This window comes from Camelina sativa, chromosome 15 (genome assembly GCF_000633955.1).
Source record: "Camelina sativa cultivar DH55 chromosome 15, Cs, whole genome shotgun sequence".
NCBI lineage: Eukaryota > Viridiplantae > Streptophyta > Magnoliopsida > Brassicales > Brassicaceae > Camelina > Camelina sativa.
In genome coordinates, this window is record NC_025699.1 from 23,885,086 (window position 1) to 23,900,376 (window position 15,291).

Here is a 15,291-nt window from a genome sequence, read left to right on the forward strand (position 1 = left end):
ACTAATTCAAATCTCTTTGCAAAAAGTAATTTTGCTCACTAAAGGTTTTTGTTAGGAAAATCAATTATATTCTCATATCAATCAATAATCCTAAGATCTAAATCCAGATGACTAATCAAAGATCTAGCATTAAGAACAACCTATGGTGAAGAACAAGAAAGATAATGAATCCTAAATAAACAGATTTAATAATCCATGAAATCCCTAATGAGAAACCCTAAACCTAACAAGCAGATCTACTCAGACATAATCAATGAAAAACACATCATAGACTGAATAAATTGCATTAAGAAAGAGATTAAAGAAGAAGTAAAGGAGTTATAAATCTTCTCTGAAGGAGTCTTGATTCTTCTCTCCAAAAATTCTCTAAAATCTCTCAGGGTTTTCTCTCAAAAATTGCAGTGAAAAATAAAGCTTAGGTCTAAACAATGATCCATAAATCCTATTTATATTCCTTAACACGTCCAGAGACTAATGATGCAAATATGGAAAAATTTGGGGCAACTTTGTAAATCTTTAAAACTTGTGAAAAAAACTTATGATTCTTCTGTTGGACGATGCATCGATCAACACCATCACTTGCATCAATCGACACCATCACTTTCATCGACCGATGCATATCTCTGAACTTGTCTCCCAACTTCACAGCTTAGCCTCAATGCTTGAATGTGCTCCAAATCCTTTTATTTAGCTCCATTATGCTCTCATCCATGATAAATCCTATAAAGACTCAAAAAGACTCTAAAAGACTCTAAAAACACCAAAAATACTCTATAGATAAGACTTATATCATGGCTAAAAATACCTAAAAACTATAATATATCATTGTCTTGAGTGGTCATTTCCAATTATCGTCTATTGTGGTGAAAACAGTATTCTCGAATAGATCTTGAAGTGATAGTGTTGTATAAAATGAGAACGAGGACAACATAAGAGACTACAACAGTTGCCTTCACAAAACCCTTCGTTTATATTGGTTGAAAATTGTGTTTCAATTCAACAAAGGGAAACATTGGTCAAGCTTGATTCGGGATGTTGTTAGAAATTTAACCTTACTATCATGTGACATATTACAAAAAAATGTCATTATATTTTAATTAATTTAATAATTAAATTTATATTTGAGTTTATAAAATAATTATTTAATAAAATTGTTTAATAGATTCCATTTATTAAGAAATAATAACAAACTATTTAGGGCCATTATAAAACTTAATTTTATTTATAAACTAAGATTAAATACTTGCAACCCTTAAACGAAATATATATTTTAAAACTAAGATACAATATTACTTTTATTTTAAAAATATAAATATTATTTCTAATTTATTAAATATAACATCTTATTGAAATCTAGCAAATCACAAATATTAGTTTTATTCAATATAATATATACAACTAAAAAAAATCAAAAAGTTAAAACGAAATTTTTAAACACGACCACTTCAATACGAGTTTCGTTTATTTTATGGATTTTACCATATATATATAATTCACGGTTTTGAACATTGTATCATGTAACGGGTTGATATCAAAGTATATAAGAAGCTAAGTAAATTAAATGTAAAAAATTATAAAAATTATTGAGTAAATCAAATAAAACTTCTACTACTATTTTATAATTAACAAATTACAGTAAAATTTACGCAAATATTTAACTATGTAGTTAGTATTATATGGACTAACAGTCGTCAAAGAACTATTTTTTGGGATGTACAATTTTTTATAAGTAATAAAAATACATAAATAATTTAAAATGTTTGGCTACGGATCGAATCTCAACGGATTACTAAGGTGCTGCTACGTCAACATACTAATGATTTATAGTAGCTAAACAAATTCTACAGAAAAGTCATGTCACTTTTTGTAACGCCTTGCATATTATTTTTTCTATATTTTATGAGCATTGATTTTGTTTTTTAGATGGATTATTTTTTCATGATTTTTTTTCATAGGTTTCCCAAAAAAATTGTGACCATTACAATGTCTTCATTTTAGATTAAAACTTTAAAGTTGAGTTGCGTAATTAATTTTTTATTTTTCTTTAAGTGAAATTTCATAATATATCTTTGTAGTATATGTTTTTTAGAAAATAATGTTTCAGTTCAATGTTATTTTCTGTTTAGAATTTTATAAATACAATTACATAAATTAGTTTTTTACTTCATCAAACTTATAAGCTTAGTTCCTTTCTAAAACTCAATAACCCATTCTAAATTTTGGAATATGATCATTTTTGAATTAAAATTTGCATAATAACATTAAATGATTATTTTCCATTTATGTTACTTAATTCATTTTTATATAGTTATTATTTTTATTATATACTAAAACAAATTTATATTATTTATTTTATTATTTTAAAATTTAATTAACTTACTTAATTCGTTTTTTTACTATTATTAATATATAAATAATAAATCTGCAATGAATGAATATTTTAAATAGTATTTTTAATACAAAAAAAAAAATATAACATTGCTTAGGTAGATGTTGATGTGGAGAAAGGACAAGAGAGAAAAGTTTTACTTTATATAGACAGATTAGGAAAAAAAATTGGAAATGGAATTACTAACTTTTTTTTAAGCACTATATTATTTTTTGGTGAGCTAACTAATTTTCTCATAAATCAACATATTTAAATATAAATGATTGAAATACACAATAGTAATTATAATTCAAAATAGCTTTTCAAGAACAATATAAATCAATATATATTTTTGGTAGAATATATATATATATATATATATATATAATCAAACTTGGTAGATCCTAAGAGCTAGATACTAAATACACAAGATTTTTTTTTAAAAATATATATAAGCTGTATAATCAATTGCAAATGCATAACATAACTGAGAAGAGCTGAACGAGATTCGTGGCGAAGCAAAATAACGAAATTCATCTCCGCTTTGTTCTGTAAGATCTTTAACTTTTTTTAGCTTCGATCAATTTCTTATGTAAGGTTTCATTTTGATGAAATTAAATTAGGAATCTAGTTAAGTGGATTTCTATTAGATTTGATTTGTGTGTTAAGTGTTTTGTGATGATGTGTTTGGGATGCAATATATACTTTTAATTGATAGATGACGTTTGAGTTCAAAATTCATGTTTAAGGGTACTACCACCAGAGATGGAATTTGTCTCTATGACTTCAATAGATTGTCTTCCGGATGATTTTCTTGTCCAAATCTTGTCCCTCCTTCCTATAGAAGAAGCTGTTTCCACCTCTCTTATGTCCAAGAGGTGGAGGTATCTATTTGTTTTTACTTCCGCTTTGACGATTCCATCTTGGAAATGGTTGCCGAGCTTAATGATTTTGGGTTTCAATTCCACCAAAGGAGAAACGTTTGTCAAGCTTGATTCTGGATAGGGAAATGGACTAAGAGTGGCCAAATAGCTATTTTTTGTGATTTACAGTTTTTTATAACTAATAAAAATGCATAAATAACTTGAAACGTTTTCTTAAAAAAAATTAGAACATAGTTTTCTGAATATTCTCACAAACTACGGATTACTAAGGTGCCGCTACGTCAACATACCAATTAAAGCAATGATTTATGGTGGGTATATTGTGGGAACCTAAACAAATTCTACGGAAAAGTCAGATGATGTGGAAAAGAAATTATAAATTTTCTCCGAAGTTTGGTGGGGAGGACGCGTTTGTGGAATTATTATATCCTAGTTCTTTCATCTTTTTTGTGCAAATCGATTTCATTAAACCGTTCATACCCGGGGTTGGTACATAGTTTTTGAGAGAAAGCTTAGCCAAAACATCAGCTTCTCCATTTTCCTTTCAATCAACAAAAGAGAAACGAATTTTAAATTTTAAGCATACTTAACATGTGTTAAGTATTTAAATTTTACAATTATCTCATAGAATTTCACTAAAATGAAGTTTCCATTTTTATATTTTCTATTTTTTCCACACTTAATAATGTCAACCAAATATTTAGATATCTAAATACTGTATTAGAAAAAATTGAAAATGGAATTACTAACTTTTTTTAAAGTACTATATTATTTTTTGGTGAGCTAACTAATTTTCTCATAAACAAACATATTTTAAAAAAAAATCGAAATACACAATCGTACTTCTAATTAAAAATGGTTTTTAAAAGAACAATATATATATATATATATATATATAATATCATTTTCTGAAAAAGTATATATATATAATTAAACTTGGTAGATCCTAAGAGCTAGATATACTAAATATACACATTTTTGAATATATACAATATAAGCTGTATTATCAATTTGCAAATGCATAATATAATTGAGAAGAGCTGAAAGATTCGTGGCAAGCAATCTAACAAAATCCATGGCCGCTTTGTTCTGTTAGATCTTAACTTTTTTAGCTTCGGTCAATTCTTATGTAAGGTTTCATTTTAATGAATTCAAATTAGGAATCTAGTTAAGTCGATTTCTATTAGATTTGATTAGTGTTTTGTGATGACGTATGGGTTGCAATATATTTTTAATTGGTAGATGACTTTGAAGTTCAAAATTCATGTTTTAGGTTACCACCAAAGATGGAGTTTGTCTCTACGACTTCAATAGACAGTCTTCCGGATGATCTTCTTGTCCAAATGTTGTCCTTCCTTCCCACAAAACAAGCTGCTTCAACTTCTCTTTTGTCCAAGAGGTGGAAGACTCTATTTTCTTTGTGTCATAATCTTGACTGTGACGATTCCATCTTTTTTCACCCCGAGAAGAGTAAACGGAAGGGTTTCAGGCATTTTGTGTATAGAACATTGGATTCGCAAGGCGGTAACCATATAAAGAAGTTCTCACTAAATTTTAATGAAAGACTGTGTATGTGTAAACAAAAGGATTTGAGAGTAGGACATGGCAGGCTTGTTATTGACCGCCGGATATGTAACGCCCTAGAACAAGGTGTCTCTGAGCTTCATCTACGCTTCGAAAATATGCTGCGGCGGGACAGTGATCTCCCAACAAAAGTGTTCACTAGCACAACACTGGTTAAGCTTTCATTAGGAAAACAACTACTCATCCCAAGTTTTCCTTCGGATACATATCTCCCAGCACTAAAGGNTTAGGAAAACAACTACTCATCCCAAGTTTTCCTTCGGATACATATCTTTCAGCACTAAAGATTCTCTTTCTTGATTTCGTTTCGTTTACGGGTGATCAATTCTCTGGTGTGTTTCTTGCTGCTTGCCCTGCACTTGAGGACTTAACCATACTTCAAGACAATTACTCACAAGGAGAGGTCATATCGAGCAAAACCATTAAGAGACTCTCGGTTACCTATAAGCGCGATGTTAAGTTTCATCCCTTGAGCATTAATTCACTTGACATACCAAGTCTTGTGGACCTCTACTACTCTGATTATGCTCGGCTTAAGCCTCTACATTGTAATTTGGATTCACTTTCCAAAGCTACACTGGACCTTACTGTTGCAAGAGATTACAATACATATAAGCTGGTTTACGGGGATGTGACGCCTCTTATTAGTGGGATACGCAACGTCAAGACCCTGCACTTGACCACTTCTGCTGTCCGGGTGTGTTTTGGTATTGTATGATCTCATCATCTTTTGGTTAGAAACAGGGAAAATATTCTTTGTGCGTATATTTCAGGTGATTACAGTGTGCTGCAAACGTGGACTACCAGTCTTCAACAACCTCCTTGAGTTAGTGTTTTTGGGTGAAAAAAAAGGTTTGAGAGTGCTTTTGCCACTTCTGCTAGAGCGTTCTCCAAACCTAAAATTTCTAGTTCTCTCGGTAAGAAGCCAACTCTAAACAAATCGATCTCATGTTACATATACGACTGCTGCATGACATTAAAAGTAGTCTCTGTTATCTTGATGCTTTAGGGTCTGCATCGTTACACATTTAAAGGAAATCGGTTTTTAGGGATTCACATTCCCCCAAATAACCAAATAAAGATGGTGAGTATCAAGGAGCATCAAGGAAATGCAAACGAGCTGCAACACATTAATCATTTCTTGCTCAAAATGAAGCGCCTTGATGTTGTGAAAGTCTATGTTGCACCTACGTTGGATGACCCAAAACAGATGCAACTCACGCAGGATCTGTTGAAACTTTCATACAAGATCAAGATATTTAAACGAGACACGGTATCAGGTACAACCGTTGAGGTGTCCAAACCCAAGCCCAGACTTAAGGAGTTTCTAATTAGGTTTTTGGTGCTTTTCTCTTGTGGATTAGGTTGTTTTTGGTATTTTTTTTTTTACATAGGTTTTAATACACTGCCGAAAACAAAAATAGTTATTGTATTGTAGATTCAAAAATTTCAATTTATTTGGTTTCTAAATTTCCAATTATTTAATTTTGTATTTATCTTATTATATAAAGCTTGATGTCAAAGTTATTCTTAACAAGATCGTGACATGTGTCAAATATATTGATTAGATGTTGACACGTGTCAAATTTTTTTCGTTGTAATATAAACTTATATTGTAAGTAAGTACACAAAACCTTGAAAGAATAATGAACTTAAAAAGAAAAAATTTCAATACGTGATGTGTATTAGTATAGTTTTACATGTTTTATTTTAAAGATAAAAAAAAAATTAAGATTTTAGTAATATGAGAAACCTGAAAAAAAAAATAGAAAAAATCAGTTTGTAGGAATGAATTTTTGGTTAATTGATGAAAATTGACAAAAGTATTACTTATGGAATTATGACATAAAGAAGAATAATATTTAGGATATTTTTGGATTTCCAAATTTTTTGTGGATACTAACTGATTTTTTACTGATTATTTTTATTGTTAAATTTTAAATACTAACCAATATACATATTATCTCATATGATGCTCATATTATTTTTTTTTAATTAAATTTTTAACTCTAATCTATGAAGAAGTGAATTATGGTTTTAAGATGAAATAGATAGTTAAATGTAATTAATAAACTGAATGTCTAACGATGAAATTTATTTTAGATTAAAAAATTTCAAATATTAATATGTATCATTTAAAAAAAATCATTTAATAATATTGGTAATGTTTTTTATGTTTGATTTTATAATTTCAAAACATGTATTTTTGTAATGCATGTGTTAAAACATAAGGTAATTCAAAATAAATTGTAATTTATAGGAATGAATCTTCAGTTATTTGATGAGAATGTCTCTATATCTTTATATATGTTTTTATTTTATAAATTTCACTCATTTAAAATTGATTATGACATACGGTAAAATTAGTACTTATGAGATAACAACATAACAAATATATCTTAAATAATGTTGATTCAATTTTTTTGTGAATTATATTTTGTTAATTTTTATTTGTATTTTCAATTCTTACTAAGATATAGATTTGATATAATGTATTAACTGTGTTTGATATAAAATATTTAGTTCTATGTATTAAGATGAAATGTATAACTAAACTTAAAATATGGTTTATATATTATGATAATATAGACATTAAATTGTACTCCCTGTCCTAAAAGAGTTTTTGGGTAAAAACATAAAGATTAATAAACAATAAATATTATGTCATTTATAAAACTTCAACCAATAAGAAAATATAATGCATAGTTCAAATAGTCATAAATTGTTATATTAATAAAAATTGTACACAAAAAATTAAGAAAATATTATAAATAGAGTAAAAAAACCTTAAAACTCTTATATAATGGAACTGAGAGAGTGTTAAAATGAATATGAGAGGTTCATATTCAAAATCTGAAAACATCTATATTACTACTTAACTATTCTCAATAATTTTTTTCATTTTTACCCGTGTAATAACGCGGGCCTTATCTAGTAAAATGTATAAATCGTGGTGACCTATATATAAGAGTTAATACTTCTTTACCTAAATCTCTTTCTCCCTCTCCACCCCTATTGTCAAAGACCTTAAAGTTGGTAGCATTTTTCAACTCTTCACACTTGCCATATCTCTACTCATTTTAAAGATTGCTTGACACATTTTAACGAATGTTCGATAGTAAAAGGAAATAAAAATTAGCAAATGTGTATCTTTTCAAAACTGCAAAACAAATTTATACTTTTATTCTTATCGATAGATAATTGCCGATTGCAAAATTATCTCATGGATTAATGTATAGAATTATTTAACCATGTAACCTAATGTAGTAGATTAGTCTATGATTCTTATCAATCCAACTTATTGGAGTTGGGTTGAATTATAGACCCATATCACTAAAACATAAGCACTTCGTTTATCTTTCTTTCACTTTTTTTTTTTTTGTTAAAAGGTTTTATCTTTCTTTCACTTAGTACCAAATTTTTCAGAAATTTGGATTCTACTGCATAAATTCAAATATCTTGTTTATGTCTTTTGTTGACTAAATGAGTGGCCAAGTAAAAGTTTAGTTTCATTTGTATTTGATTTTTTTGTTCATTCGTTGAATTTAAGCAATTCCCAAAGGGATTAATAACAATATAAGATTCAACAGTTAATAAGAGAGCAAAAAAAATTAAAGATGGCAAACAGTTTTGGGATTGTCTTCTTGCTTTTGCTGGCTCTCTTGGCCTCTTGGCGCATAAACTGTGTTTTTGCTTCTCCTCGGCTGGAGTTACACCCATTGCGTATCAACGGTCTCTATCTATACTTGTTTTTCCCCGCCTTTTTTTTCTTTTTTCTTTTTCAGTTTCACGTTCTCATTAATGTGTATATGTATATATTTGAAAACAATTAAACAATAGATGAAAAAGTTGAATCTTAAATTTAAGAAGTTTCAAAGGAATTGTAATTTTCCTTATCGGTTTTGTTTGATTATTATTTTGATACCAATTGAAAAGAAATGAAATCGAAACGGTTCAATTGTTGCAACGATTTCGATTTTGGTTCAGTTTGGATCAACAATAAAAAGGATTCTACATTATTTTTAACTAGCATTTTAATCAAAATTTATATGTTTTCTTTCCATTATATATCAAATAGGAGATCAGAGAAGGAAGCTAATACCAGTATCACCATCATGTAGTCTAAAAGGTGGTGGTGGTCGCGGTAGTGGTTGTCGACAAGGTGGTGGTCCTCCGAGACGATAGTTTCACCGCTCGCTGTGATTTGGGATTATCGTCGGTCTACACTAATTATAAATCTGCTTCAGTTCTGCCAATAAGTTGAAGCCTTCCCACAGAGAGATTTAATTAGTATTGTTTTATCAAAAAATTCTTATTTGTTTGATAGTTCATACTTCATAAGCACTAGTCTGCCTATATTGTCCATCTCCTGCATCCGAAAGAAACGTTCCGTAACTGCATCTATACTGTGCTTTTTGTTAGAGCAATACATATCTTCCATTTACATCTTTATCCACCATTAGACTCTTCATGAACATTAACAACATCTTTCTTGCCCCTCCAACTATTGTACTAAAATGGATGCTCATCTAACACCAACTAAAACATATTATTCACAAATTTTAATGACATGGATGCTCATTTACCCTTTCCCCTAAGGCTTGTAATCAACATTTACTTTTAGTAATGTTATTAACAATATATCCCAAAAAAAGTGGGGAGAAAGGCAAAAGAAAAAAAGAGTTAACCAGTAACTCAAAATTTCATTAACTGTCTAGTTGAATCTGTATTTTCGGTAAAAACAATTTCCCAGTCGATATTACTATGCATCGGTCTTTGCCATGATGGAGGAAGTAAAAATGTTTACTAAAAATGAGGGAAATAGAAACAGTTCCCACATCTTTGAATATTTTTGTTGTTTCTTTATATGCTCCTTTTCACTTTTTGTTAGTCTTCTTCTTTACTATCCGACCAAACCTACATAGACATCAGCAGAAACACTTCAAGTTACTACTAAGATACACATTAGTGTAGTTAAAATAAAGCTTTACTAAGTGCAGCATTCTGAAATTAGATGACAAACGTAATTAGACAGGCAATGGAATTCTGAAACCCTTTTTTTGGTTGCTTGCAAAGAAATGCCACAGTTATATAAACTTATATACTGACTAGTTTAGGCTTACCCTAAATGAAGAAGCAGAGCACCCTATACGAACATTTTGCGGTACTGCTTTTTCTCTTCATTGTCTCTAATGGCGAGCTGCACATGTATGGTTACTAACGTCAGCTCAATGACTTTCATGCACGAAGTTAAGTTACTGCAAAAAGAAACTCTTGTGTTGTTTATACGAATACCAACCTTTTTCATAACTGCAGCATATTCTTTCTTGATACCAGCTGTAAGTCAACTCCCACGATCATACACGTACAAAAATGCTAATTGGATTTCTCTTCCAAATCTCAGACATCAATAATGACAAACCATTAATAATAATGAACCACTCACCGTCATTAGGTTCGAATTGAAGAGCTTTCTCAAAGCTTTCAGCAGCAGCATCGACATTATTTAGAGCCATGTATGCCTAACATTACCAAAAAGTGCAGATAAGAAACAGAAACCATCTTCATCTCACGAGATATCCATAATTTTGGTGGCTATGCCTCATTCTAGGTTCTTGAAAACTGTAGAGCATTAAGTTTTTTTAAGTACCTGGCCTTGACGAAACAATGCTTTAACATTGTTATCTTCGTCACGCATCGCAAATTCAGTATCCAACAACGCTCCCTTAGCATCTCCAAATTTGAGTTTGCAGGCCTGCCACAACAGCCAGTTACAATTACAATGATATGACATACAGTTTAAAACACCAGCTATAAAGGGAACCCTAACCAATCAAGTTGGACTATGGAGAAAACATTGGAAATGTAAACAGAGATGAAATCCATAATTCATATGAGCAATGATTAAATCAGTTTTACGTATGTCGCACAAACATAATCTATAAGAATATTATCTTAGAATCCTGCATATGTAAATGTCAACTTACCCTACTTTTTTCTCAAGAAATAATTAAACAGCACAAACCAACATATATGACAGGTCTACAGTATAGCCCACTTCACTTTTAGTTTACATTACATTTTCAAACAGCCTATCATTCTATTGACAATGAAGCTTATCCGCAATATCAATCTCCAAAACAAGGCAGTATACAACATCAGATAGTAACAAGAAATTTAGCTTATCAAAAAGGTAAGAAATATGAACTTACAGCACTATTAGTGAAGATCTGCGACTTTGTCTTGCGCAAGGCAGTACTCGTCTCTGTAAGACCACAGGTAGAGGAGTATGTACAGTATCAATATTCCCTGAGAAACACAGTAAATGGAAAAACAATAGAGAAAGAAAAAGTGATGAACAACCTTCATCAATGCCCTCTTTCTCCCAGCAGATATCCAGATAACGTAAAGCCTTACGGTACTTTCTTAGAGCCATCTTATAGTCTTGTTTCTGAGAGTAAATTTGAGGACAAAATCAGATCAGATTCAAAGAAACAAAAAAACTTGAACATATAATTCGAAACGTTGGGAAGAGCACCTTAAAGTGTTCATTTCCATGAGCCTTGACAAAATCAACAGTCTCCATCCACCAAGACAGCTCAGCTGGGCTTTCATTTAGATCAATAGGCCAGTCAGGGTACACATCACCGTCCTTGAAAAAGTCACAAATCCCATCATCTGCACCCTCGGGGATTTCTCCACAGTCATGAACCACAACATCCTGAGAAGGACAAGACTGTTCCTCTATGCTAACATGTTCGATTGATCGAACAACTCCCATTCCTTTAGTAACCCTTCCAAACACAACATGTTTCCCATCTAAATGAGAAGTCCGAGTGGTTGTGATGAAAAACTGAGAGCCATTAGTGTTGGGACCAGAGTTAGCCATAGAGAGCATCCCTTTCCTCTCATGTTTCAGTTCAAAGTTCTCATCTTCAAACTTCAACCCATAGATAGATTCACCACCTGTACCATCATTTGCTGATATGTCCCCACCTTGTATCATAAACCCCTTGATAACACGATGAAATCGATTCCCCTGACAACAAATTATACCAAATAACATCAGTCATAAGTGTTCAGAACAATTCTATAGTACAATTGCATCCTCAAAGTATTGATCTTTACTTCACACAATACCAATAACAGTAACCTAATTGCAATACTGACACAAACTCAGAAGCTATTAGGCAATACAAGATTAAGGACTTACAGAGAGATTCAAGCAAAGACCCATCAAAACCCAAACCATAAGCATCCAGAAACGTTTCTATAGCACAATTTCATCCTAAAGTTTTGATCTTTCAATCACAACTACCAACTAATCACAATTATAACAAAGTTTTGATCTTTCATAACCCCAAAGACGAATGACCCATCAAAACCTCAAACCCTAAATCACAAAAACACCGAATACCCATTTCTAACATTTCATAAACCCAAAGCAAACAGATAAATAAGAGAGCATATATACACATAGAGAGAAAGAGAGAGAACCTTGTAATGGAGAGGGACACCAGTGTTTGGACCAATACCCTTTTCTCCGGTGCAAAGCAATCGAAAATTCTCAGCGGTTTTCGGGACAACGTCATCGTAAAGCTCGATAACAATCCTTCCTTCAAGCTCACCTCCAATGCTAATGTCCATGAAACACTTTGACCGACCCATTTCTTGTTCTTGCTTTCTTGAAACCGAAACAGAGAGAGAGAGAGAGAGAAAGAATCGGAGGAAGAGACAAAGAACGTTGTGTATCTGTCTTCTTCTCTCAGTGTGGCTTCCGTCTCTAAAAAGACTGTACTGTAGATGGAGACTTGTCTCAACTCTTTTTTAACTCTCAACGCAGAAATCAAAACGACACACTGAGAGAGAAGAAGGAAACCCTATGACCCACTTGCTTCCTCCAACTAATTTTGTCTCTATTTATTTATTTTTATTTCCGTTTTATTTATTTATTACTTGCTGCCAAATTATATAACGTTAAAAAATATATAAATTTATTACTTGCTGCCAAAAACAAAATATTGATAATTAATTTGATACTTGTCCCTTCAGGTACATTCCATATATGGATAGTTGGTGATTATCCCACTATGGCCACTACACAATAAATATTTCGTTTTATTATTGATATTTTTAATTATTTAAGTTATTTACATTATTTTTTATTGTTTTTTATCAGATATTTTAGTTAAGTACATTTTGACATATTTAGATAGATAGACTCAAACGAAGTTTTGATTCCGAAAAAAAAAAAGAAAACGAACTAAATTTTTTATTTTTACAGAAAAAGTTTATTAAAAAATGAATATTTTTTCGACCTACAAATATAATTTTCAATTTGTAGAACAAATTATCTTTATTATACATTTTTTACATGTTATAATCGAAGTTAATTTGAACGAGAAATAAAGATTCAAAATTGATATTCTAAAAATCTTAATTTTTTGTAATTTTAACTTTTTTTCTGGCAAATCCCTTCAAAAAAATAACCAGACTCATATATATATATATATATATACTAGATGAGGACCCACCTGATGTGCGGGTTTTAAGTTTTATAAATTAAATTGAATTTAAAAATATATATATTAAAATTTGTTGTTAGTTATTTATAAATTTTATTTTTGTTATAAGACACTGATTTATATCCATTTACAAATCTTTTATGTATGTTACTATTAAAACTGTGTTTTTTTACACCTAAATATATTCTGTGTTACAAATATATTTTTTATCACCACCTAGAAAATGTCTATATGAATACATTAAGCCAACTATTTTACTTCATTTCTGCATAGTTTTTTAATTACTAAAATTGTTGGCTCAAAAAATATTTTGAATAAAAAGTATATTACATAATATACTAATCAATGATATATCATCAAAATAATATATGACCATCATGGAGAAAATCTCAGCTCCGCTCTCACCCTTTATGGAGAGAACCTTGCGTGCAACCTCCTCCACCATGGAGAGAACCTTGGTTCCGCCTTCCTCCCTTGGAGAGATAACCTTGCGTCCAACCTCCTCCACCTTCCTCCCTTGGGGAGATAACCTTGTGTCCAACCTTCTCCACCATAGAGAGAACCTGACTGTGTCTTCCTTCTATGTGGAGAGAACATGTTCACGCATTTTTGCTATCTCAAAATGGCTTGCTCCGACAACCAATGAAAGTAAAAACATTTTTCTAATGTTACAAAATCTTTTGATAGTAACTAATGTTAAATTTTCTAATGTATTTGTGATAGTAACTATGTAGAAGTGAAAGTAAAATAGTTGGATTAATGTGTTTATATATTACATAATATACTAATCAATAATGTATCATCACAATAATGCATGACCGCCATGGAGAAAACCTCGGCTCCGACCTCATCCCTTATGGTTAGAACATTGCGTCCAACCTGCTCCACCATGGAGAGAACCTTGGCTCCGCCTTCCTCCCTTGGGAGATAACCTTGTGTCCAATCTTCTCCACCATAGAGAGAACCTCGGCTCTGCCCTCCTCCTATGTGGAGAGAAAATGTTCATGTCTTTTGCTATTTCAAAACGGCTTGCTCCGACAACCATTGAAAGTAAAAACCTTTTTCTAACGTCACAATATGTTTTGATAGTAACTACTATTAAATTTCGCAATGTATTCGTGGAAATGTCTTTGACACACAATGATGTAGTCTCTGTCTCTGTAACGCCTAAACCGCCACCTTTCTTAGTGAGCCCATGTCCACTCTCAGTCTATGGCCCAACTTCCTAAGTGGGCCTTACATCTATTCTCGGCATGTGGACCCACCCATATTTGATGGCAGGTTTGTTACGTCTTGAAGGCTTTAAAAACTTGTTTACCGACCCTACAAATCAACAAATGATCTTTTCCTGTGTTTTGTCCTCACTCGCACAGTTCTGACAATCACTTCCAGGAAGGTCACCCATCATGAAGTTCTCTCAGGACCCTTGACCCAAAAAATTAGTGCATTTTGGTGACATATGTGGTCATATCAATTCTTTTAAACCTTTCCGCAAACCAGGGTATCAGAGTCTTTGAGATCCTATGGATCTATCAACAACGATTTATGTTTTTCTAATCTATCTATCTATGTTTGTTGTAAGCTTGTGTTTGATTAACTTATTTTATCCATCTATTAGGTTGATGAGCTTTTACTCTTTATCTCCATTTGGGATTGAGTGAAAATAATGGTAACAATTATGTTTGCAAAAATAAGAAAGGTTTGTGACCAACCAATCAAGGTTGAGAAATTAGAAGAAAATTAATTTGGCATAATTAAAGAAACAATAAAAAATTATAAGCATGGTAATATATCCCAAATAATTCAAAGATGAAAATTAAAATTAAATAAAACAATCTAAAAATACTACAATAAATTATAAAATACAGTATTACGAAAAGAAGACGCATATATTAATCTTTTTTTTAGGTCAACATATTATTCTTACATA

The 15,291-nt window shown here is 31.1% G+C and overlaps 2 protein-coding genes and 1 long non-coding RNA gene across 3 annotated transcripts; 2 read left to right on the forward strand and 1 right to left on the reverse strand.

Moving 5' to 3' along the window:
• Window positions 4,539–6,237, forward strand: LOC104748733 (putative F-box/LRR-repeat protein At3g44080). The gene is made up of 5 exons (XM_010470330.1): window positions 4,539–4,776; window positions 5,115–5,533; window positions 5,610–5,753; window positions 5,846–6,171; window positions 6,231–6,237. The coding sequence occupies exons 1-5, from the start codon at window positions 4,539–4,541 to the stop codon at window positions 6,235–6,237; spliced, it is 1,134 nt and encodes a 377-aa protein (XP_010468632.1).
• LOC104747397 lies at window positions 8,412–9,192 on the forward strand. The gene is made up of 2 exons (XR_761145.1): window positions 8,412–8,568; window positions 8,915–9,192. It is a non-coding gene; the product is annotated as an uncharacterized LOC104747397 (long non-coding RNA).
• On the reverse strand, window positions 9,508–12,720 carry LOC104747398 (peptidyl-prolyl cis-trans isomerase CYP40). The gene is made up of 9 exons (XM_010469025.2): window positions 12,334–12,720; window positions 11,375–11,875; window positions 11,200–11,287; window positions 11,049–11,101; window positions 10,487–10,591; window positions 10,283–10,358; window positions 10,136–10,173; window positions 9,960–10,036; window positions 9,508–9,753 (listed from the first exon to the last, which is right to left on the reverse strand). Exons 1-8 carry the CDS (start codon window positions 12,502–12,504, stop codon window positions 9,983–9,985), a joined length of 1,086 nt encoding a protein of 361 aa, XP_010467327.1. The 5' UTR covers window positions 12,505–12,720; the 3' UTR covers window positions 9,508–9,753; window positions 9,960–9,982.

What these genes read in the sequence shown, in the direction of transcription:
- LOC104748733 (XM_010470330.1), top strand. Translation starts at nt 4,539, where the DNA reads ATGGAGTTTGTCTCTACGACTTCAATAGACAGTCTTCCGGATGATCTT. An exon ending in AACATTGGATTCGCAAGGCG is followed by an intron (nt 4,777 to 5,114) that starts GTAACCATATAA and finishes CATATCTTTCAG; the next exon opens with CACTAAAGATTCTCTTTCTT. An exon ending in TGACCACTTCTGCTGTCCGG is followed by an intron (nt 5,534 to 5,609) that starts GTGTGTTTTGGT and finishes CGTATATTTCAG; the next exon opens with GTGATTACAGTGTGCTGCAA.
- LOC104747398 (XM_010469025.2), bottom strand. Translation starts at nt 12,504, where the DNA reads ATGGGTCGGTCAAAGTGTTTCATGGACATTAGCATTGGAGGTGAGCTT. An exon ending in GTGTCCCTCTCCATTACAAG is followed by an intron (nt 11,876 to 12,333) that starts GTTCTCTCTCTT and finishes ATTTGTTGTCAG; the next exon opens with GGGAATCGATTTCATCGTGT. An exon ending in TCAATTCGAACCTAATGACG is followed by an intron (nt 10,174 to 10,282) that starts GTGAGTGGTTCA and finishes GTTGACTTACAG; the next exon opens with CTGGTATCAAGAAAGAATAT.